At 40.2% G+C, this 23,441-nt stretch overlaps 4 protein-coding genes across 4 annotated transcripts; 1 reads left to right on the top strand and 3 right to left on the bottom strand.

The window, feature by feature from the left end:
* Nucleotides 1-1,225: 1,225 nt before the first annotated feature.
* LOC147863545 (uncharacterized) lies at nt 1,226-5,724 on the bottom strand. The gene is made up of 9 exons (XM_087319839.1): nt 4,870-5,724; nt 4,112-4,730; nt 3,844-4,018; nt 3,656-3,746; nt 3,502-3,573; nt 3,270-3,423; nt 2,914-3,184; nt 2,742-2,810; nt 1,226-1,703 (listed from the first exon to the last, which is right to left on the bottom strand). The coding sequence occupies exons 1-8, from the start codon at nt 5,707-5,709 to the stop codon at nt 2,795-2,797; spliced, it is 2,238 nt and encodes a 745-aa protein (XP_087175965.1). The 5' UTR covers nt 5,710-5,724; the 3' UTR covers nt 1,226-1,703; nt 2,742-2,794.
* A 2,572-nt stretch (nt 5,725-8,296) lies between these two features.
* On the top strand, nt 8,297-12,328 carry LOC147863544 (FMN-linked oxidoreductases superfamily protein). Its single transcript, XM_087320255.1, has 4 exons — nt 8,297-8,512; nt 8,618-8,853; nt 11,314-11,420; nt 11,497-12,328. The coding sequence occupies exons 1-4, from the start codon at nt 8,386-8,388 to the stop codon at nt 12,194-12,196; spliced, it is 1,170 nt and encodes a 389-aa protein (XP_087176381.1). The 5' UTR covers nt 8,297-8,385; the 3' UTR covers nt 12,197-12,328.
* Nucleotides 12,329-13,901: 1,573 nt separating this feature from the next.
* On the bottom strand, nt 13,902-16,024 carry LOC147863543 (DEAD-box protein abstrakt). Its single transcript, XM_087319584.1, has one exon. The coding sequence runs from the start codon at nt 15,920-15,922 to the stop codon at nt 14,012-14,014; it is 1,911 nt and encodes a 636-aa protein (XP_087175710.1). The 5' UTR covers nt 15,923-16,024; the 3' UTR covers nt 13,902-14,011.
* A 1,753-nt stretch (nt 16,025-17,777) lies between these two features.
* On the bottom strand, nt 17,778-22,756 carry LOC147863542 (S-adenosyl-L-methionine-dependent methyltransferases superfamily protein). Its single transcript, XM_087319272.1, has 9 exons — nt 22,247-22,756; nt 20,488-20,549; nt 19,809-19,860; nt 19,066-19,180; nt 18,862-18,956; nt 18,667-18,773; nt 18,449-18,563; nt 18,286-18,330; nt 17,778-18,206 (listed from the first exon to the last, which is right to left on the bottom strand). Exons 1-9 carry the CDS (start codon nt 22,688-22,690, stop codon nt 18,141-18,143), a joined length of 1,101 nt encoding a protein of 366 aa, XP_087175398.1. The 5' UTR covers nt 22,691-22,756; the 3' UTR covers nt 17,778-18,140.
* Between the last annotated feature and the right edge of the window lie 685 nt (nt 22,757-23,441).

Raw genomic sequence — 23,441 nt, 5'->3', positions numbered from 1 at the left:
TAACGTCTCAACATTTTAGTGAACCTCTTTAAAAAAATCTCTGAATGCATTTTCTCACTGCATCACACAAAATAAAACCTAGTAAAATGAAAAAAAACTAGGCAGGAATATAATTAGATGAAGAAGAGAGTGAACAAGTATAGCTTGGAAGCTGCAGAAAACAGCTAAATATCCAGCTTAAAAATGGAAGCAAAAACAAGCACATTGACTACAGATTTGTTTTCGTATTTCGAAAATAAAATTGCATAAAAACTGATTTTTCAAAAAAGAAATATACTGCTATATACTTCTGACAAGAACCTTACATAGATTCTCCCACATTGAAGATTCACAACATCGAGATGATTAATCCTTCCTCCACACAAAAAGCTGGATCAAAGAGCGGGGACTGTAACACCACTATTAATGTCAGTTTGTGTTAAAATAATGACACAAATAAAAGTTTTCTTAACTTGCAACATCTTGCTTATCTTAACAACAATCAGCCTAGAACAAATAGGTATACCTGCTGTGAAGCTATACCATTGGTTCCTGTTACGAAGTGAGACATTAGGGCCTCAATTCAAGGCACTCGAAACACCTGCAGGCAGAGCAATCACAAGAAGCATGCCATGTGTGTCCATCACAAGTATGTGAATCAGTATAGGTGAACATAATTGATGAAGTTCAAGAGGATCAGTAAAAGGTCAAGGACTAAGAAGTGAGGGTAACCTTCTGCCAAGTGGCAAACAGCCCCACCCATGTGCTCAATGAGCTATTTACTGGTTGAGTGGAGCAACCATCCAGTGGTGACAATGCTTTTAACAGACCATGCAGGAGGGATCCATCGAATTGAACAAATCAAAACAGAAAAAGAAATCCTGATAGGAAATGTGAATTTAAAATAAAATAGAAACAATTGACAGCAACAGGATGTGCTGGCCCTTAAAAAGAACAGTAGAACACAGTTGATTATCTGAAATGCAAATGACTAGATTTCTTATTTAGGATAAAGAGATCATAAATATTGCTTATACGTTTTCTTCCTTTTAAATTGCATTTACAAAATAATGAACTACATTTACAACCTCACTTGCTGAGAAGGACAAGTCAAACAGGGTTTCAACCAATTCCGCTCAGACAAATTATATATATTCACACTGAATTTATAATGTCAGAGATCGCACATGAACTTAATCGAAAACTCAATTTAGATAGCACCTTTGTAAACCCACTGAAGCAAGCATAGTAAAAACAAGGCTGTCATAATGAAATTGAATAATACAGTCAACGGATTCTTGAGAACACTTAAAACATTGTGATGATTCATACATAGCTTGCCGGCGTTAAGCTCTACGCACAGTAAATTTGAGAAATAAATCTATACATTTGCCTTTCATGATTTGGCCTACCCACAGTATTGGGAATAGGTCAAAAAATGACTTGAATTCTTTTCATCTTAGGAGTTCAAGCCCAAATATGACAAATTTCGCATAAAAACGAATCAGGCTCATAGATTCCTCTGTGCAATAAATATGGCTGCTCATGGAAGGTTCTGGAGCACTGGAAAATTAAAGCACTATAGCTAGCGCTTATGTTTGATTCTCTTATTTATGCCCTCGTACAGTGCCTCAAAACGCTTGTAAGGAGAGGAGACTGAAGCCCAACTACATGCCAACAAGATGTTGGGTCTTTTTAACGGAGTCCATTTACAATGTTTACACCTGTCAATAATCACTTATTAGCTGAAAGTTATACAAGCAGATAATATTATACCTATCCTGCTCCTACCTTCTTGAGACCTGGAGTTTTTAAAGACAGTAAAATCCAGGTGAAAACCCAAAATACTCATAATCGTGTACCTATTTACGGAGATACCTCTATGCTTTTTGAAGTACCAGAATACCCCCAAGGTTTTTTTTAATTATCAAAATATGCCTACTTTTTGACCAACTCATAATGATATAACGATAAGAACCCATAATCTTGTTGTGATCTAATCAAAAGCACTATCTTAATTTGATTGTAAGGAACAAGGGCCCATAATTCACATCATAATTTGTTAGATTCTGAATTTGGTAGGTTTCGGGAAACACGAGGCTACTCTGGTGATTAGAAAAAAAAAAGCAGGGGAACTCTTCCAGCAAATTGTTACTAATTTTTTGGGGGTTTTAGCATTTTCAGGAACAACATAGATAAGATACCAAGTCTTACTTGCATTTCTTACCTTTGGTGAAGATAGTTTTACAGAAAAGTTTAGTTACAAATGGAGATCAGTATTGAAGACAGTTTTTTTCAGGTTTCAAAGTAGTTACAAGCTAGGCAAAGATAAGCATATAAGTTATTTGGACATCAGTTTTTCTACAAACTTACGCAGCATTTTACTAGATGCCAATTTGAAAATGTTATCATGACTTGCAAGTTTTCATGTCAAAAGAGTGTCCGGGAGAATAAATCAACAATAAAATATACAGTGATCTATCAGCCATTGAGATAAATCACATCATGTAAATGATACAATTTGATTTCTTCAATGGAAATGATATCACTGCAGAGCTTATGAAAAATTGAAAAACTAATATACACCCAGATCTGTATTCGATATCTTATAAAAAGTTGAAATCTCACATCTAAGCTCCTGGGTGTTCAATCATTTCAAACAATGTGCGTAAATGGTGAAGGATGGTGGGAATTACAGATTTCCTACACATCCATAACAGTGCTACAACTTTTGTTTCTATAAAGAGATGCAAACAATATACCTGATTGATCAATAATAAGCATATGGACGTTTCATTCACTTGCTTTCTAACTCCTATTCTATGCCATAACTGCAAACATAACCATATGGACATTTCAATCATTTACAAAGATAAATGGTGGATAATAAATTATAGAAGATGGCTTCTAATATTTGAAATAAATTCTCCATACACTTTAACAGCTTGCAAATCAGACTTATCCTCCAAATGCATGTTAGATTCTTTGTAGAAACTCGATGTTGCATGACCATTTTTGCTAGCATCACTGGAACTAAAATCAGCACCCTGCGAAATGGCATCCACTGGAAGTGTATTTCCTCCTGCATCCTTAGACCCTCCATAAATCCTGACATCTGTATCTGCATGCCCACCACCACCACCAGGAATATCATATGCTAGCATTTGCGGTGAAGGACCTTGCCCAGCATTCTGCACTTGCGACCCTGATAAAGAAGGAGGTTGGTCAGATCTGCCTCTCATTACTTTAGTGGATCCAATTACACCACTTGTATTATCCATTGAGCTCACCAGTTCGTAACAGTGCATTCTCCTCCGTAACTGTAGCTGTATGATGAGAAGATGGCCAAGTATTATGATCTCTATCTAATGGACCACCCACAGACTTCTGGCTATATGGTATTAGCCAGGCTGCCCAGTCGCCCCTTTTGCGTATTTGATTCCCCTGCATTAATCAGTCACATCATCTGTACATGCATTTGTCAGGAGGACACCTTTCGCAAAACTATGAAATAGGCATCACCTGGACTTCCACAATGCTTGATGTTCTCAATGCATCCAATATAAAATTCAAATTCTGTGCTATATTCCGCACCTAACCAAGAAAAACCACTCAAACTCAATCAGTCTTCCTCAGTTGGGGCACAAAATGTGATAGTTCAACTAAGAGACCTCACCCGATTAAATTTTGCAATTATAGAAACTGGAACAAAACCTTGATCATCCATGTTCGAACGGAGATAGATATCTCTACACAAATTGTCCACACTGTGCACCAAACAGAAAATGGACACATGACACATTAGTTACTGACCACTCATTCATTGAAGATAAATTTACTTTCCACACATTGAGTTTGGCAAACCTGAAGTAGTATTCAATTTGCTTAACCAATACACTCTGTAAATCTGTGGGATCTGGAACGTGCATATACACTCCCAGAGGTGGAGGCGGAGGCCCAAAATATGTAGGGCTAAGGAAATGATCAGGAGGAGGAGGTGGGGGTGGTGCATGCATGTAATACATACTCCCTGGAATAGCTGTAAACACATTTTAAACAAATATAAATTGTCACAGAGAGAGAGAGAGCGATTAACTGGCTCTGCATTGCCTGGGAAATTGTAAATTCTCACTCTGATAGCCAACTGCATTCACAAATGCTGGGTTGGGATTCATGTAGGGGAAAATGTGCCGAGGAAGATTCCTGGGGCCAACCCGTTGTTGCTGGAATGCTATATTTGTCTCTCTTCCATTTGGATAGCCTCTCCCATGGGAATGCCACCCATGGTTTCCCCGGCCTTGATCACGCATGAAGTTTCGCCGATTTCCTGTTACATTGCTTCTACTGCCGTTGCCGTTGCCATTGCCATTGCTGTTGCCGTTGCCATTGCTGCTGCCGTTGCCATTGCCATTGCCATTGCCATTGCCATTGCCACTGCCGTTGCCGTTGCCATTGCCATTGCCATTGCCATTGCCATTGCCGCTGTTGTTGCCATTGCCATTGCCGCTGTTGTTGTCATTGCCATTGCCGCTGCTGTTGTTGTTGGATACTCTCTGATGATTATCTAAGACTCCTTGCATACCTCCTCCAGCCTTCCTATCTTCATTCTCTGTATCCTGAGGTGCAATAATCCTGCTGGAATCTAAGGGGTTTGGTGCTGCTGAACCAATTCTGTTTGAAGGAGCATCTTTGTGCCTTCTTACATTTGGGGAGTTCGTACTGTTGCCACTAATCCGTTTTGAAGATGATGCCTGCAGAAAATTTTATATTCTGATATTAAATGACAGATCATGTATGCAGAAATAGCATGCATATCATATGTATCCAGAAGTAAGATGCCAGTCATCAAACAGTAATGAGAATATTCACAAGTCGACAATGGGGTACCACCTGTGATTCGTTGATCCAAGATGGGGTCTCTTTCGGCCCTGTCTTCTGTGCCACCGCCATTTTAGAATGCTCGGGTGTCTTTGCATTTCGTGCATCTGATAAAGCAGGCCAAGAGAGAGCGCCTCCCATCACAGGGCTCGTCCCATTTTCAATAACAGGCTTGGCCCAAGCAGGCTTCAAGGGTGACGTCAGAGAACTCTGTGACCCTTTGCTTTCAACACTACTTTTGATAGCCGATCCATCAACAAGCATAAGAGCAGTGGGTGAATCACAGGAACTCTGACCACTTCCCAATGGCATAGACAGGCAATCGTGTCCAACAGAGGACGGGGAGGGCGATGAATGCAGAGACAAAGCAAAAGGAGAGCCTGCGGTATCTGATGACGCCGAGGAGATCTCAGGCGGCGGCAGAGCAACAATCACCTTAGGACTGTTGTTTGCTTCCAAAGGAGGCTGAAGCTTTTGGTGAGAAAGTGAGGTCTGCATTGGGGCCAAGCTCAGCGATGGTGATGGCGATGGCGATGATGATGATGATACTGATATTGATGGCGATGATGATGATGATGATGATGATGGAGGAGGAGGATTCTCTTGCAGGTGGTTGGGCAGCTCCTCCTGTAGGGAATAGGTAGAGGTAGAGGTAGAGGTAGAGGTAGATCCACGCACGATCTGAGACCATGCATTTCTCGCGATTGAAGCGGAGGTAGAGGCAGAGGAGGAATTAGTACGATCGGCAGGATCCGGGGGGGGAGGGGGAGGGGGAGGGGCAATGCAGTCGCTATGACTGAGGGGAGGGGAGGAGGAGGAGGAGGAGGAGGAAGAAGAAGAAGAAGAATCCATGGAGGATCAGCAGGCAGAAAGCGGCGATGGCGGCGGCGGCGGCGGCGCAGGGGCAAGGGAATGTATGAAGCAAGGCTTCTTTCTTCTTCTTCTTCTGTTTCTGCTTCTTCTTCTTCCTTCCTTCCTTCCTTCCTTTCTTTCTTTCTTAGGGATGGAGGAGGGGGTGGGGGGTGACAACACCATTCACTGGATTTGGGTTTTTTGGTGGGGGGGTGACCCCAAAGGTGGAGAGAGAGAGAGAGAGAGAGAGAGAGATGGAGACCAATGTTTGGATGGATCGTGAACAGCTCCACATTCCCGAGAGACTTCATTTTATCAGACCGATTCGGACCACCAAGATGCCAACTAGTGCACGAGAAGCGACGCCCACTACTATCTCTCCGACCTCGTAAAAAGCCCACCCTCGTAACATTCGCACATCTCTTAATGTCTCACGACAACTCTATGCAAGCATGGTTTTGTGGCCTCGTGGTTGTTACCATTGCATCCATGAGACAAGCACCCAAGGTAAAGCCCTATAGTTACTAGTGAAAACCCTTGATGGGTTACATCTTCCACATCTCTCTCTCTCTCGTAATTAGCTTACCTTAATGGCGAGTTATTAACACTAGAAGCATTATGTCTTGGGTTCAAAACACAATTTTCTCACTTCTTTCTATTATATACTTCCTATATATCTTTTAATTCACTAGATGCCATTGTGGAATGTAGGGGTTGAACCCATGACTAGCTGGTCTCCATTGGGCAACCTTACCAACTGAGCTACATCCATCTAGACTCTCTCTCTCTCTCTCTAATCAAGCAAGGATGCCCGCTCTCACCCACTTGGTCTATGAATTGATGAATTGCAACCACTAGTCAACAAGTTCGTAAAGTAATACGACATTGAAGAAGTTGCCATTGGAAATGTATCTGTTGCGCTTTGGTTACGTACGGGTGATATGGTGCGTTTTTGCAAATACTTCAAAAGATGCCCCAAAGCTTATGAGTGTATTGGAAAAATGTCGTGTGCATAGAAAATAGAGTGTTAATGGGCCCATACTAAAGGTTATGCTTGCTTATAGTATAAGGAGGCTTGCTATGAATTGGAGTCCCATAGTACATAAAATTCCTGTTCGTCTAGTATAACATTCGTTTTCCTACGTTGGAAAACGAATGCGAATGTTATTCAAACATTCTTGTGTTTTTTTTTCCATTTTTTAAATGTTTTTTTTTTTCATTTTTATGCTTATCTACCTCATAATAAATAGTTAATCCAAAAGTATGGTATTTATCATTCTTTGAGGGTGTTTTTCTTTCGTGAATGCAAATGCACGTATGGTACGTATGGTTCATACTATGAATTGGACAACATATACAATAGTGTAGAAATTAAATGTTGGGTTCTCCAAAAAAACCTCTTTCACGCATGTGGTGCCTTCTCCACAAGGTCGAAGCATGTGGTAGTAGCATTCATAAGTTTGATAGGAAAGAGTTTGAAAATGTCCAAAAATGCTTTCTTCTGGAAAAATATTCACAATCCACAATCACAATACATGCTCTTCGGAAAAACTTCATTTGTTCTAGTGTATTTTAAGATTTTTTGTGCTACCTACGCAACTTTTTTGCTTATGTGCTTACTGATATATCCAATATTTGTGCTATATAGTCTATTGGCTCTATGATTTCGTGTACAATATAGTGTAGTACTATAAAATGCAAATGAGTCACAACATCAACTTTTTGTGCTTTGTTGAGCTGTTTCTTCACCTTTTCATTGCTTCCACTGGAGGTCGCCTTCTCCTTCCCCCTCCTCTCTATTGTTATCCAATTCATAATTGCTTACGGCTTGAGTTTTCTACCTCGAACCCTTAAGCACTTGTATTAGCATTAATGATGACTTGATTGAATTGTGGTGTTTACCCCTTTGTGATTTGTTACCATTTATAGTTAAGTCTTTCACTATAATTTTATGGCAATTAATGCCACCCAGTGCCTAGGCCTCGTTTGATACCCATCCTAGCCTAAGTCGTTGGGCCAATTCCCATCTCATGATATCGAAAGAAGAACTTTGGTAGGAAATATGTGTGTTTAGGATAAAGCCAAAAATTCAATACACAACTGCAATACCTAGTGACCACCCTTAAGTGTATTGTCTAGATGATGATCCATTTTAGTTTGAATCAATAGACAAAAAATGCTTGTGATTGCCATAAAACTTGCATAAAAGGTTGATTTTTTGTTCGTTTTGGTGGAAAATTCAATATATGTCATTGTTGGTCTTCTTAGACATTTTGAACTCCATGTTTAAATAGCACAAAGTTGGATTAAGAGCCATTAGCTCGAAGGTGATGGGTTATTTATGTATTTAGGATTGGGTATTGAATGTTTTATCACAACACAAATATTGAATGTATTGTCTCTACCGACCGGCCGACCAACCGATTGACCAACTGGGTGTGAATACAAACCAACCAACCAACAACATTGTCATGGGCATTGGGCAATTGTTGAGCTCTGGTGTCAGTCAGGCTAGGCTGTCTTCCTTTTTTTGACATGGCCTATTTTTTAGTGCCGCTGGTCCTGCCATCGTTAACGCTCCAATGTTTGGTTCCTGTAAGAAGAAGAAGAAGAAGCAGAAGCAGAAGCAGCAGCAGCAAAACCCCTGCCTCCGGCGATGGAGTCCCCTCTCCATGGATGAGTTTCAGTCGTAGCAGCTCATTTCGTGCTCCCTGGTCTCTACAAACCACCCGCAGCTGCTCAATGGCCGTCGACTCAGTCCAGCCCTCATCTCCCTGCGATCATCCTCGCAGCCTCAGTGACGGTGAGTTTTGTCTCTCTGTCGCTCTCTCTTGGTCAGTTCCGTATGTTTTCGCGAGGGAGGCCACCCCCCCTACTGGAAATTCCAATGGCTGTTTCTTTCTCACAGAAACCCCCTGCAAGAAGTTGAAGAGCGACGGTGACCGCATCTCCAAGGCATGGGAACACTGGAGAAAATTGGGAGAGCCTAAATTCATCGTAGCTCCCATGGTAGATCAGTCGGAGCTCCCTTTTCGAATGCTTTGCCGAAAGTACGGAGCCACTGCTGCTTACACGCCCATGCTTCACTCCCGCCTATTTGTTGAGGACCCCAAATATCGAAGCAACGAATTCACAACATGTCCTGTAAGTATAACATCTGTACTTTTGGACCAAACATCATTTATAGAGTATTCCTTGTGACTAGTAAGGTGCCTACTGTTTTTTATGTGCGTGCCATTGATCAGTAAATATTGGGATTCCATGCTGTGCACATGTACTTACACAAATTCTCATATGCTGACGAAAATCTGAGGCATCTTTTCTGGCAACATACTGTCAAGGGGTTCAAGCTCTGAGATGACTCTGCTTTTATTGTACTAGGGGAACACGAGGCACACAACCTTTGTTGAACTGCTAACATATATCCACACAATGACAGATGCCTGTGCCACCATGGTTGAAACCATCCTGGAACATCCTTTAAAACTCATCTAATTTTGCCCTCCCCCCCTCCAATAGGAAATTTCAGACTTCAAGAGGTATTGGTTTTCATTTCTATATTCTGTTTTGAGGCGTATAGATGAGAAACACTGGAGTGTGCAAAATAATTGCAACGCTCAAAGCTTAGAGGTCAAATCTATGGAATGACAGGGTATTATTGTACCTGGGAAACATGAAGCGCACGTGCATACAACTCTCATCATTCAAAAACCCATATGCATGCAATCAGAAATCACAGTTGTGGCATTTTTGGGAGCAGTCTGGAATGTCCACTTTCAAATATGTTGATATATCACGTTTTAAATATGTTCAGACATGCAAATATACACATATGTATATATATACAGAAGATATTTAAATGATATATATTATATTATTTATTATTGATACGTTTTCACGTTTTCTCTATGCAATCCCTTGTCCTGCCTCCACCCTATGGCATGTGCCTGTGCCTAGCACCAAACTTGTCCTGTTCTGTGTCAATTTGGGATCCCATAGCTGTTGTATGTTCATGCTATACTCACCAGCTGATGAGTATGGAGAATTCAGTCTGTAGTAATGGTCTTAACTGCAAAATATAAAAATAGCATGTAGCGAAGCCAATTCTTTTATCGAGTACTCGATATATAGACTGAAGTAGATTGAAGCCCAGAATGCGAAGGAAGTGGTGAATTCTGTCTCTACTGGTGGATTTGAGAGCAAAATCTACAGATGACAGCTTGTTTTTATCCTCATGAAAAATTTGTGGATAAGGGAGTATCTATTTCTACAACACTACTGAGAGAGTTCCTTTACTGCTTCTGCACAAATATCTTTTGTTTTGGGATGGGTAAAACACATAGGGCAACCAATGATAATTCAATAATTCCTCTGATCTGTGAAATCTCCGTGGAGGTAACCCCCCCTCCCCCCCCCCCCCCACAAAAAAAAAAAAACCCGCCTCCCTATTCACAGTGAAACTTGGTCACTTTGAGATTATTCAAAGTTTGCACCATAGCTTTCCCATCCCAGAAAGTGCCGAAGACTTCTCATTTGTCCAGGAAATAGGCCCAACTTCCAGGTATATGTGTTGTAGTCGGGCACAATGATCAAGTCAAAGATGACATGGCCAGATCTACATAGATCAGCTTGAACAACAGGGGGGGATTTGAAAGTTTGACGAGAGGCTGGCATTGGGAACAGATTGTGGTGTTGCCTCCCCAATTTATAAGTTGGACACACCTTTTGGGGAGGCCATGCTTAAGCAAGCCATCTATGATGGAGACATTGTCTACTTGTTACTGCATATCACAGGTTAAATGCCTAAATTGAGAATCCCATTGCCGTGGTTGAGATGGATGTGGATTACATGTATGAAAAATGCTTTGCCCAATCTATTGTAAGGCCTTTTGAATGTTGCAAACCCTACTTGTAGCCTTTGATTGATACAATGGTTATAGGAATGCTCTACTCTTTGTTATAGGATCCCATCTCTACATACGTGCATAACACTTGAGATTGGGCTCATGTAGATCAATTGAACACCATGCTGGTATTTGACTCTTGTAGATCCATCAAACACAATGCCTAGCATTTGGTTCTCCTAGATCCATGAAATGCGTTGCCTCAAAACATGAGACAAAATTAAAGGTATATTTTGTAACAAAAAAAATCAGTTATGACTTAAAAGTGAAAGTAAACATAACGAAAATTAAATTTGTATGTTGAAACTAATATAGTTCTCGGAGAGAACTTGAACATCATGAAAAGAGAACTCAAATATAATGGAAAGAAAACTTTAGGATGTTGAATCTTTGTTGTATGTTGTAAACTTGCTCTATACTATCCTACCATTGGGATACAAGCTGCAATTGGCAAGCCATGCTGCATCTATGGGAAAAGCACTGGTAGCATTTGTATGGGCTAGTTATTTATTCCAATCATCATTCAATCCTCAATCTTACATCCAGAAGGGGATTTATACAGGTCAACATTAATGTAATTTTCCCTATTGATTGTGTCAGAAGCTCAATGTGCTCTTCTAGTAAAGCATTTTCCAGAACTCTGCCCTTCTTAATCTGTTATTGTGCAAGATTCACTAAGTTTGAACATTGTTGATACCAGGAGGATCGTCCTTTATTTGTTCAATTTTGTGCAAATGATCCAGACAAACTTCTAGCTGCTGCTCAAATTGTTGAATCCCATTGTGACTATGTCGACATAAACTTGGGGTAGTCTACTGATTTGTATGTAATGAGAGCCTGTTCTGTTATAGCCAAGGTAATGACAGATTTTCTATACATGCAGGTGTCCCCAACGAATAGCAAAACGAGGCAACTATGGTGCCTTCCTGATGGATGACCTTCCTCTTGTTCAGTCGCTTGTGGAAAAACTTGCATCAAATTTGTCTGTTCCAGTATCTTGTAAAATCAGGATTTTCCCTGAATTGGAGGACACACTTGCATATGCTCGTATGCTGGAGAAAGCAGGATGTTCTCTACTTGCAGTTCATGGAAGGACCCGTGATCAGAAGGATGGAAAGGTGGTTAGAGCAGACTGGTCAATTATCAAAGCTGTGAAAGAGGCACTTAGCATCCCCGTACTAGCAAATGGGAATATTCGTTACTTGGACGATGTTTATGAGTGCATAAAAGAGACAGGTGCAGATGGAGTGATGTCTGCAGAGTCTTTGCTCGAGAATCCTGCACTTTTCGCTGGATACCAAATAGCACCACATCCCATGACAATCTCTTTGGAGGAGGAGGAGGACTCCTCCCTTGATCAGACAAAGCTTTTATTGGAGTACCTTGACTTCCTTGACAAGTACCCTGTCCCAATGCGGATGGTTCGTGCACATGTACACCGCATGCTTGGAAACTGGTTTCGCAGACATCCTGATATTCGGGAGGAACTGAATAAGGAATTCAAGCTGTCCAAGGAGTTCCTAGAGGGTATAATCCAGAAACTTCTCAGTCGGCAAGAAAGGATACCTCTTTTGCCTCCATAGTTTTGATCTATAGTAATGAGATTCTTCTATTATTTTTCAACATGCTTCTCCACCGTTCTGCATTTTTCAAATCACCTTGATTGTGATCACGCCTTTACAATGTATTCCCATGATTATGTCAAGTGTTACACACACATGAATTAGCTGCTACCTTCTAAGATACACTTTGAGTTTTGATTTTCAGATTTTGAAGCGGGAGAGAGGGGGGGGGGGGGGGTTGGTTGTTGGGATGCATGATGAACTGAATGAACTTAACAGTTTTTATTTTTATGATCACATCTCTTAAAGAGTCTCGTTTTTGTCTTCTCCACAGCACTGGCGTTGTGGTGACCAGATAATGTTTATTTTTCACCAATCAACTAATGATTAAGAAAGCTATGATTTTGTACTTTGAGATCTCTAGATTTACCTTTGCACCAATGATTTGTGCCTTGAGACTGATCTAAACTATTAGAGATCTTCCTTTGAATTAACAATGTCCTAATACTGACATTGCTTCTTTGGCCTGATCTTAGTGGGTCATCATTCATGGGTTGCAAATGCACTGGAGTTGTGTTTCATGAGCAGCAAATTCATGAGTCACAAATATACAAAAAATCGTGATAAATCTGTTGTGTTCATATGCATGACTACACACTGGTAAGAGACTAATAGATGAGTATTTTTTCTTGTTCTTTTAGTGCTCATCTTTTCACTAAAAGAGATGAACTTGTCACCATAAAAAAGATAATTATTCCTTAGAAATTAGTCGGCTTTCAAAATTGCACAGCAATTGTGCTTATAAGTCAATTTGAAATTTTACAAATACACTAATACACACTGGTAAGAGAGTAATATGAATATTTTTGTTTTTCTTTAGTGCTCATCTTTTCACCAAATGAGTTGAAACTGTCACAGTCAAAAAAAACATTAGAAATTAGTCAACTTTCAAAACTTCATGACAATAGTACTTATAAGGCAATTTGAAACTTCATACATCAGAACTCATGGGCTTCTCATATTCTAAATACAGTTACAATAGAGATCCAGCTGGAAGAGCCAAAGCAGCAATTACTCTGAATAGACACAAATGCCAGCTCTGCTGTGAAGAATCAGGAGGTGGCCATTGTTTTCTATCGCACAGATACAGAGTGATTGGAACAGACAAGAGCAATTCCTAATCATCATTACTTAACAATAGGTCTCAAGAATGATAAATTGGGACTCAGCTATATATATATATATATATATATATATATGCTCACTCTTCTGAACGATTGCAATAATTATTTATTTATTCCAGTTCCTTGCTTCCAACAAGGCCAATTTATTTGCTCTAACCTAATAAGGTGAAAAGAAACTTGATTGGATTAATTTGAACCCTGTCCAATATTTATTTGATTAGCTGAAACTCAACTCTGTTTAGGAGGGAGAACTTCACATTCATAGTTGTGTTTGCTTGTGAGGAAGAAAAAGAGCACAACGAAGGGTGTGAAGGTGGCTTTCCATATGCCAAGATAAATGGAGTGTTCTTCTTCACAAACAGAAGGTACTCCAAAATAATAAAACACACAAGTAATTAAAAAATGTAATGGAAGAAGTTTTTGTTCCATGAGCTCAATGCAGAAGCATGCACAACTCCACAAAGAGGGAAGGCAAGCAAAACGAAAATTATAAGTTAGGTATCATTGCAGAGGAGACAAAGGACGCATCAAATAGAAATGTAGAAATTCAAAGAGGAAAATAAATTGCCTCGTTTTCTGGTTGAAACAGCAGAGAATGAGCATTTTTTATGCATACGAGTTTATATAAAGAAAGCATTGTTGTATGCTATCATTAAATCTCTCCACCATAACCTCCAGACCCTAGATAGTCCCTTCTGGTGCCTGCAATGGCCTGGCTTTTCTGGTGCTCTAGCTTGGGGCATTCCCCTATACGATGACCAAGGCCACCACAATATGCACAGCCCTTGACACCACTTGCTTTTGCAAGCTCTTCCACATCTTCCATTGGATCTTCAAGGGTGGCCAAAACTGGAGGTATCCTCTGCCTAGCCTCCTTCAGTAAGTGTTTCAAATCCAGGAGTATAGTTTCACTCTGGTTTTTGTTAATGAATGATGTCGCAATACCTGTTTTTCCACACCGACCTGTTCGACCTATTCTGTGAACATAATTCTCTATCTCTGCTGGCATATCGTAGTTTATGACATGTTGAATATCTGGAAAATCTAGACCTTTGGATGCCACATCAGTTGCCACCAGGACATCTTTTTTCCCAGCTTTGAATGATGCAATTGCGTACTCCCTGTCTTCCTGATCTTTGCCTCCGTGTATGGCGACTGCCTCTACACCCTTTCTGAGAAGGTATTCGTGGATTGCATCCACATCTGCCTTGTTCTCACAAAAGATTAGGACAGGAGGTGGAGTCTTCTGCAGGCATTCCAGCAGATACACCATCTTGGCTTCCTGCTTCACATACTCCACTTCCTGTATCACGTCCAGATTGGCTGCACCAGCCCGCCCTACATTCACTATCACAGGCTTTACAAGAGCACTTTTTGCAAAATTCTGGATTTTCTTGGGCATGGTTGCTGAGAACAGAAGCGTCTGCCGCTGTGCTTTAAAATGATCAAATACTTCTCTAATGTCCTCCTCAAACCCCAGGTCAATAAGCCTATCTGCTTCATCCAGTGTTAAGTATTTGCAGTTATCAAGGTTCATCTTCTTCTTTGCAAGCATATCTTTCAACCGTCCTGGAGTTGCAACAACAATGTGAACTCCTTTTTTAACCACTTCAAGCTGAGATCGCATGTCAATCCCTCCAATGCATAACATAGATCTAAGGTCTGGATAGCCTTTACCCTTCAAGACAGCAACAAACTCCTCCACCACATCAAATGTCTGCCTGGCAAGCTCTCTTGATGGACATACGATCATCCCCAGTGGTCCTTCACCACTAACAAGCGGCATTCTGACCTCCTCTTGCAGTGCCAGCATAATGAGGGGCAACACAAAGACGAGGGTCTTGCCGGATCCAGTGAAAGCGATGCCAATCATATCTCTACCAGACAAGATGACAGGGAGGCCTTGTACCTGGATTGGGGTCGGGCGGGTGATGCCCTTATCCTTGAGCTTCTGGAGCACAGCATCGGGGAAACGCATGTCCTTGAAGTTCTTGCAAGGTGGGGGGATGCCGTCGCCTTCCACCAGGATGTGCCACTGCTTGCGGATGTCCTCACACTGCGCCTCGCTCATGTGACGGACATGGGAGGGCGGCTTCCACCCTGTCTCCATTGCCTCTGTGTACTGGATACCCTTCGCCAGCTCCCGCACCGACATCAGTGTTTTGCGCTCTGACAGACGCTCAATCATCTCCTTTTCCTCGTTCACCAGCTGTTCTGTCGCACTCACCTCTGGCAGATCCTTTTTCAGCTGTGACGCCTTCACCAGCAGGCTCGGCTTGATGCCGACTTCTGGTCCCATGTCATCATCACCTTGCCCTTCTTCTACTCCTCCTCCCCCTTCTCTTTGATGCTGCTGCTGCTGATGTGAGCCGGTCATGCCTCTTCCTCTCCCTTTGCGCTGCAGGAATTTCTGTGCTTCTAGCATCTTTCTCTTCTTCACGGGGACATACTCCTCGTAATCCTCCTCTCCATCTTCATCTCCCTCTCCATCGCCATGAGCGGTGGCCTCCTCGTCCTGCTCCCTCCGCCGAGGAGAGTAGTGTGTTGCAGGTGAGCGATCCATAGCCTGGCTCGCCTCCTCTGCTGTTCGCTCTGCTCTCGTGGCTCGTCTCCTCGTAGCACTGAGCAGAAGAGCTTCTGCCGATGTTCACGAAAGAAGGTGTACAGAAGAAGACCCCAAGACCTCAAGACTTCAAGACCCAAGACCCCAGTCCCAAGACCAAGACCAGGACCAGGACCACAAGAGCCCAAAAGGAACACGTAACACTAGCATAATCCTAAAGAGGCAAGGCCGGATTGATTGTCCAACTAGTGCCGATGCAAGGGAAGAGAACTAACGAGCCTCGGTGCTCCATAATTGTGTTGTGATCATGCAGAAGAGCGGACATGTGTGTTTGGGGATGGGATCGAGGGTACAAGCTTAGCTTGGAAAAAGTGAAGCTTCATGAATGCCGATTGACAATAGGGTGGATGTCGTGAAAAATCTGAATCTGTTGTCGGGCTCTCGTAACATGGGTCAATGGTTCCAATAAGACCTAACCTATGTGCATGAGGATTAGATGCTAACGTCAAATTTTGTGAAATATTGTACTCCACAATGTCATGCAACATGCTAAAATCATCAATCAATGTTGATAAATGAGATCATCATGCCAGGTGGAACTATGATATTTAAGTAACCAAACATCACAAAGACTTAAAAGAAAGACCTTGACGGTGAGGCTAAATTAAACACAATAAGTGCATGAGGAGTGTGGTCCTTGATTGGATTTAATCAACAACTATGTCTAGAGGTAACAATGTTCATTAGTGTGGGGTTCAACTAATATTGACGACAATAAGAAGATTATTCTTATGAGAGCTAGAGCCTTATTGCAACAATGTTTTGATCAAATCAAACATGGGTGATGTAGTATTCACTAAAGACATACGAAGTAGTTAGTACCCATTGATATGAAGGATTGGAAGATACCAATGGATGGATTAATAGTTTGCCTATTAGAAACCATGCTTTGATAACTATATTAAACATGTTTATAGAAATTCAGTTTTGAGTGTAAAATAATTCTTTTTGGAATTAATTATGCCATTAGTTATGATTGTGTCTAGCAATTAAGTAAAGCGATGTACTTCTTAGTTAAGCTTCTACTAAATAACACATTTACAAAATCAATAAAGGCACAACTACTGGAAGAAAATGTGGAAGTATTGTGTCAATGAGTCTTGGGATATGCATCAATATGAAAAATCCTGATTTTTTCCCCACATGAGAAACTCAAAGGTTGGCAATGCACTCTCCCATAGAACAGGTGCTCCCATCCTATTGGCCCCTACTTTCGTAAGGCTTAAACCTGCAATAAATAAATTCTTTACAAGGATACTCCAACAAATGCCTAACTTCCACATATAGACCTGATTGTGATTCCAAGGTGCGTTCATATTCTTTGATATCATGCAGCTGCCTTAAACACATGATTGCAAGTATGTATGCATAAATATGGTACATTGAGTCAATAGGACGAAATGTATGATGCAAACTATAGTATAGTACCAACTATCAACTTCCAACTCCATAATAAACACATGACAATCAATCAGCTGTGTCATCAATGCTTCAATGGATACCAGTTGAAAACGTATGCCTTATTAGTTTATAAATTATACATACTGGGCATGCCTAGGCTCCTAATAAAATTCACTTTTTGAATGTACTAAAACAAATGTTTATCCTTTCACAATTGGGAGGACAAACTGCAGCAGAATGAAAAAAATTGTTCTCTTTGAAGCACCATGCTTTTTTTATCCTTTCTATAAAGTGCACATTTCCAGAACACCAAAAATCTATAAATTTCACTTTTTCGATGTACTAAAACAAATGTGACCTTTTCACAATTGGAAAGCCAAACTATAGCTGACTCTGCAAAATTCATTCTCATTGTAAGCATCATGCCCATTGTTGTTATAAGATAATTGGGCATTATGGCATCAACAATGCTCAAGGAAAATGGGTAAATATCTACTCATTATAAGTACTTATATCGTGTATCAAATCTAACAATGATTTGATTAAACATAACACTATGCTCATCGTTGCCACCTCAGTATCCTAGCATGTAAATTGCTTTGCATTGCCAAATTCAGCCCACAGATGTTCATGCTAGAGAACATTCATAAATAAACTATTTGAAATACCGCCGAACAGTACCCATTTCTTAAGTAGATTCCACCGTGAACATTTAGAATACTTGGTTGTGAGCATTATAAATGTGATCATCTCTGCATTACCTTCGTTTGTATATGCAAGCTTTTAACTTTGGCCATTTGCATTCTTTCTTTCCTTTATTATCCTGCAAAATTTGCATGCGAAATGTGAATGAGAATCAACATGCACTATCATTGCTATACAAAAGAGATGGTTGCTACTACCTGCTTCATGAACTCGAACATCACAAATAGCTTATTAGAGAAATCCTGCATATATCAAATGTTTGACTTGCTTAGATACATCTCTAACTAATGGATTGAAGGATATTCATAAAACTCAAAAAAACACATTAGAAAAGTCAAGCCATACAGAAGAACACCAGACCTTGGAAATGAGTGAAAAACCCAACATCTTTAGGGCATTTATAAAAGCCAACGGATCGGCACCACCATTATTTGGATCGAATCGACTTCTAACTTCAGCAATTAATAGAGAACCCCTAAGGAGGCATTGGGCATAAGAAATGTTAATCAATGGATTGAACAGGCAAAGAAAGCCTATAATCAATGGTTGAAATCAATCTGCATGAAAAAGCAACATACCTTGGCCTTAAGACCCGGTGAGATTCAATAAGAAAACTCGAATAGTCTGTTCCCATCAAGGACAAGCAAAATACAGCAACATCAACTGACTGGGTCTGCAATGGTGTCTGCTTGAAAAACAAAGGAACCCTGAAGAGAACGTCAATAGTGACTTGCCATATCATCTCTGTACAATCTCTACATGTATAAACTCACATGTGCCATGTTACACGCTATTATTGATGCATCTGAAGCAACAAGGTCCATTGAGAAGACTTTGTTCTGAACTAATTTTGCCAATTTTGCATCTCCTTTTGACATGTTAGAAAATTCATCAATCAGCAATTGAAAATCATTATTATTTTATGGTAGGAAAAGAGAAAGAAACCCTTCTCTTAAATCCAAATAGGGTAAACTCACCACACCCAAAATCAGCTACAATTAAGCTCGTACTCCTTTTCTTTAACCACCTAATTATGGACTCCAAAGGCTGACTTGGCCAATGAGACATTTGTTCACGATAGCCTGCATGATACTGCCAAGTTCTCATTATTATATTTGGCTTAACAACAACCTTTTCTGGCAATATCACTACATCAAATATTATTTGTAGAATAAGTAGCACATTATTAGAATGTCAACGGCCCCTTCATGCTCATACAAAACCTTGCAGATTAATAATCTTGAAATTACATTTCTAATTGTTATTCTGTAAGAACATCAAACTTAGCAAGTTGAACATCCCACTTATCCACTATAATGTGATTTTATACAGGGCCTAACCTAAAATAAATATATACACACAACCCTCCAAACACATGACTCAATATTAGCTATACTAAACACGTGTGAATCCAGGGGCATAGTGGCCTGCGATCCTCTAGTCTAGGGACCTCTAGTCCTCGGTTGTTTCACACTGGCCACACAATTTAGTCTTGATAATTTAAAAAGTTCCACAGGTGCAAGTAAACACTACATATAAAATAGTTCTTAAAGAATGCCATAAGAACACCTATACATCACAATTGTTAACCCTAAAGCAAAGGGCCGCTTACAAAAATAAAAACGTTTTCTTGACCAAAGAACAGTCTAAAACTTTAAATTTCCTGTCATAAGATACTGCATAAATTGTGCTTCAGAAAGAGAATAGGGCATGCACTCACACATTCAAAGGCCACTGGATCTTGTTGGAAAATTCTAAATGCTTCTTCACCACTGCAAAATATACAAGAACTTAGAGGACTTACTGATGCAACAGAAATCAGTAATTTGAATATTGTTATGAAAAAATAGTTTCAGCAATATCTTCTGTCCATTCACAATACAAAATTTAAATGCTAAAGGACGCAGCTTGGGCATATGGAAGAAACTGAAAAATTAATGAGATCACATATTCATATAGTATGCATTGGAAGACCCTAACCTTCAATTTAAAAAAGGAATAGCTGTTAAAAAAGCTCAAATAAAAAGACTAAATATAGAAACAAATGCGAGGATGAATGACAGATTTCGTTTGCTGTCTTGGTTCTTTTGTCCATTTCATATTGTGTACATGGTGAGCTGCTTTTTGGGTGCGCATGAGATGTCCTCACATGTGGAATGCACAAGTTTGAATGTACATTGCACGGGCCTTTTATGAAAGTTCCCACCTGTGTCCTAACTTCATTCTATTATACACTGTGCAAGCAAAACATTGCAATTACTAATATCTAAATTTATGTAGGAAACAGAACATTGCAATTACCTCAAAAATAGTCCATAAATCCCAGGTTAATGATTTTCATCAGTAAATACCTTAGTTGAGCACATAAAGAGCGATAATACTTTTTCTGAATCACTTACCTGCACGTATAAAGCTTCTCATTTAACATCCGAAATTGGCCACCTGCTAATCTTGATTGTAACTGCAAAAGCAGAGAAAGACTTACACTCAAATTGAAGATAGAACAAGGAACACTTAGTTCAAGCTAGTCGATGTTCTCAAAAATGGTAGTATAATTATGATGGACTCAATTGGGATTCTTAAGCTCATTAAACAAAACATGAGCCGATAAAAAATGCATTTTCATTAGATCAATGAATTAGGTATGTTAGTTGAATAAGAGAATATACACATAATAATGTTTCAGAGAACAAAATTACATCATCTTATCATATGCAGGAACTTTGGCCGATTTAAGCAAATTGTACCAGAACATCACTGAAATCTTACAATATATCAGGAAATTCAAGTGGCCAAAGCAACGATGTCACAACTTCTGAGCCAACTCGACTAATATGGTCAGCTTGAATGTATTGTCTTCCTATCCATCCATGAATTCAACTATCAACCTCAGCACCTATATTAGATTCCAATGATATTTGGGGACCAAAAGTATATATTCCAATCACTTCGTTTTGCCCACTCAGTCTTCACATATACTGATTTGCTTCCCTTGGCCAGACATCTCTGGTGGTTCCTACTGTGATGAACACACTTCAATATCTGTTAAGTTTCAGAACTAGTTTCTTTGACCCGTTACTGTTGGCTTAGTCTGCTAACTGCGAGTCATGTGCCTCCCAACGTGTCCACACTTGAGCCATGTGCCTATGAACCAGCATCATCTGCTTCCGTCAATAACTACAACTTCACTCTATCATCCTTTGTCATAATATGTAGAAGCCTTCCAGGTTGACTCAAGCATCATATTCTTGGCTTCTAAGTTTGCAGCCTCGAGCCATATGTTAAGACTCACCACATTTGTGGCACTTTCAGCTAAAGGATTTCTTGTTCAGACTTCTCTCCCTCTCTCTCTCTCTGTCTCTCTCTATTCCATCTGGCAGAAAATGTGGGATCCATATTTGATTGTTAACATGTTGACATCTGTAACACGTTCTCTTGAAATGATGTTGAGAACTCCACAAACAAAAATGGGGATTTTGTACCTGAGGGATCAACATTGTGACTAGGCCACTTCAAAAGAAATGCACGGACACATTACTACACCAGCTTGATGTCAAACCTCATAAACTTGACACCAGCTGTATGCAAAGGCACTACCCCTTGTGATCAACACCTCTGCTTTCTCATAGTGGTAAAGTGGTTAAGTGAAGAACAGGAGTTGAAATCTCTCTAAGCCTTTAATTCAATAGGTTATTAACCCTAACGACAAGCCCATCGACCACATTAAATGCACCACTCTCCATCGATGACACAATCAAGGGGTTAATTAGTACTTGATCACACCTGCTAGTTGCTCACTACTTACACCAAAATTCTCACGTGGTATTTTAGAAACTTCTCTGGTGCATAGGATTGGAATATAGATAGATACACACCTCCAATAATGGCAACAAAAATTGGTGCAGACCCAGATATTTTTAGAGGTGCATACAAATGACAAAAAATCCAAATTCCTACTTTGCTTTCTTTTTTTTTATACAGATTATAGTTTCCAAATTCCTACTTTGCATAGTTTTTGATTTTTTAAGCAGCCAATTATTTAAGATACAGTGAGATGTAGCTCTCCCTTGTCTCCTTGCCATGCTTTCTTCCTTCAATATCTAACTAGGGTGCTTGGTATCATAAACAAAATAAATGGACATGAGTGAGTGGTTTTACCTTCTCCAGGTAGCTTTTTGGCTTCTCTTTCATGCGCCCGACATTGGCAGTAGGTTGTGGGTTTGTTGTTGTCGTGGTTGTCATTGAACACTGCAGCAGGGGCTTCCGACTTTCGGCTTCTCTGCGGCTTCCAACGTGCACCTCCTCTCTTCTTCTTCTTCTTCTTTTCCTTCCTTGTGTTGTCATGGTTGTCGTAGTTGTTATGGTTGCCGTTGCAGATTTAGGGTGATCTCCACCCATGTTCGCATCGGCATGGGCAACTGCATCGGCATCGTCGACAACTGCATCATCTGTGGCAAGAGGGGTGAGGATGCCATATTGTTGGCATCTCCTTGGCTTTTTCGACGGAGATTGTTTACCGACGCTGAGCAGGGCGGCATGGGAGAGCTTGGATGCCAAAAACGTCTTCATTCTCTTCTTCTTTCTCGTGTCTGAAGGTGCCATGGCCTTTTTCCTTCGGCCAAAGAAACAGAGCAATGCAACAGGAGGAATTGGAAGCCAATAAATACATACATAATGTGGGTATATCTATCATATATGTAATAGTGTACTGTGTATGTATAGACCTATCTCCACATTTATGCTGATTTCCCGATCTGGACATATCGGCGGAAAATGTTAGAAGCCGGGTCATGAGTCCGAGCCTATGTTTCTTATAAATATATGCATAATGGGTGTAGACCCATCTCCACATTTTGGCTACAGAAAATGCCAGACCATGAGTAGCCCTGACCCTGAGCCTATGTTTATAGTGATCCTATCTTTTATTGCTTTCCACTTAGCACACTCAAATGGCCCAAAAGAGTAGTGTATATTGTTACCATTGTTCTGTCGGTGATCCGAATTCATCTTGTGCAACAAACGGGATGTTAATTGTCCTGTCCAACTTTTGAGAAACTTGTGGAGGTCTTGTACAATGCAAATATGGCATGCGTGAGACATTGTTTCCGTGAGAAGTTTTTGAGAAATATGATAACACTTGAGAAGGTTTACCTTGCCAGTATCATCATCTTGTTTTAATAACAAACATACATTTACGAAAAAGAAAAGAAAAGAAGGTTTTTGGAATGATGTTCCTCATATTTTATATCTTGTGATGCTAGTGATATTGATGGTTATGTTTGTAGATGATCTCTTTGCTTGCATTGGCAAAGGTATGTGATGATATACAGACGATGTTTGCGCGTTTGAAGAA

Source organism: Azolla caroliniana, unplaced genomic scaffold, assembly GCF_043228905.1.
Source record: "Azolla caroliniana isolate FFs.n. ecotype wild unplaced genomic scaffold, voAzoCaro1.0.p SCAF_5, whole genome shotgun sequence".
NCBI lineage: Eukaryota > Viridiplantae > Streptophyta > Polypodiopsida > Salviniales > Salviniaceae > Azolla > Azolla caroliniana.
This window is presented reverse-complemented; position numbering and strand designations above follow the sequence as displayed.

Bases quoted from the DNA above. Each gene is read 5' to 3' on its own strand.
- LOC147863545 (XM_087319839.1), bottom strand. From the start codon at position 5,709: ATGGATTCTTCTTCTTCTTCTTCCTCCTCCTCCTCCTCCTCCTCCCCT. The intron at 4,019-4,111 runs GTGAGAATTTAC...ATGTGTTTACAG, and splicing joins GAATGCAGTTGGCTATCAGA to CTATTCCAGGGAGTATGTAT. The intron at 3,747-3,843 runs GTTTGCCAAACT...TTTGGTGCACAG, and splicing joins CAAATTGAATACTACTTCAG to TGTGGACAATTTGTGTAGAG.
- LOC147863544 (XM_087320255.1), top strand. From the start codon at position 8,386: ATGAGTTTCAGTCGTAGCAGCTCATTTCGTGCTCCCTGGTCTCTACAA. The intron at 8,513-8,617 runs GTGAGTTTTGTC...TCTTTCTCACAG, and splicing joins TCCTCGCAGCCTCAGTGACG to AAACCCCCTGCAAGAAGTTG. The intron at 11,421-11,496 runs GTAGTCTACTGA...CTATACATGCAG, and splicing joins TATGTCGACATAAACTTGGG to GTGTCCCCAACGAATAGCAA.
- LOC147863543 (XM_087319584.1), bottom strand. From the start codon at position 15,922: ATGGATCGCTCACCTGCAACACACTACTCTCCTCGGCGGAGGGAGCAG.
- LOC147863542 (XM_087319272.1), bottom strand. From the start codon at position 22,690: ATGGCACCTTCAGACACGAGAAAGAAGAAGAGAATGAAGACGTTTTTG. The intron at 18,331-18,448 runs GTCTGGTGTTCT...TGATATATGCAG, and splicing joins GTTTTTCACTCATTTCCAAG to GATTTCTCTAATAAGCTATT. The intron at 18,207-18,285 runs GTAGTAGCAACC...CAAATTTTGCAG, and splicing joins TGTTCGAGTTCATGAAGCAG to GATAATAAAGGAAAGAAAGA.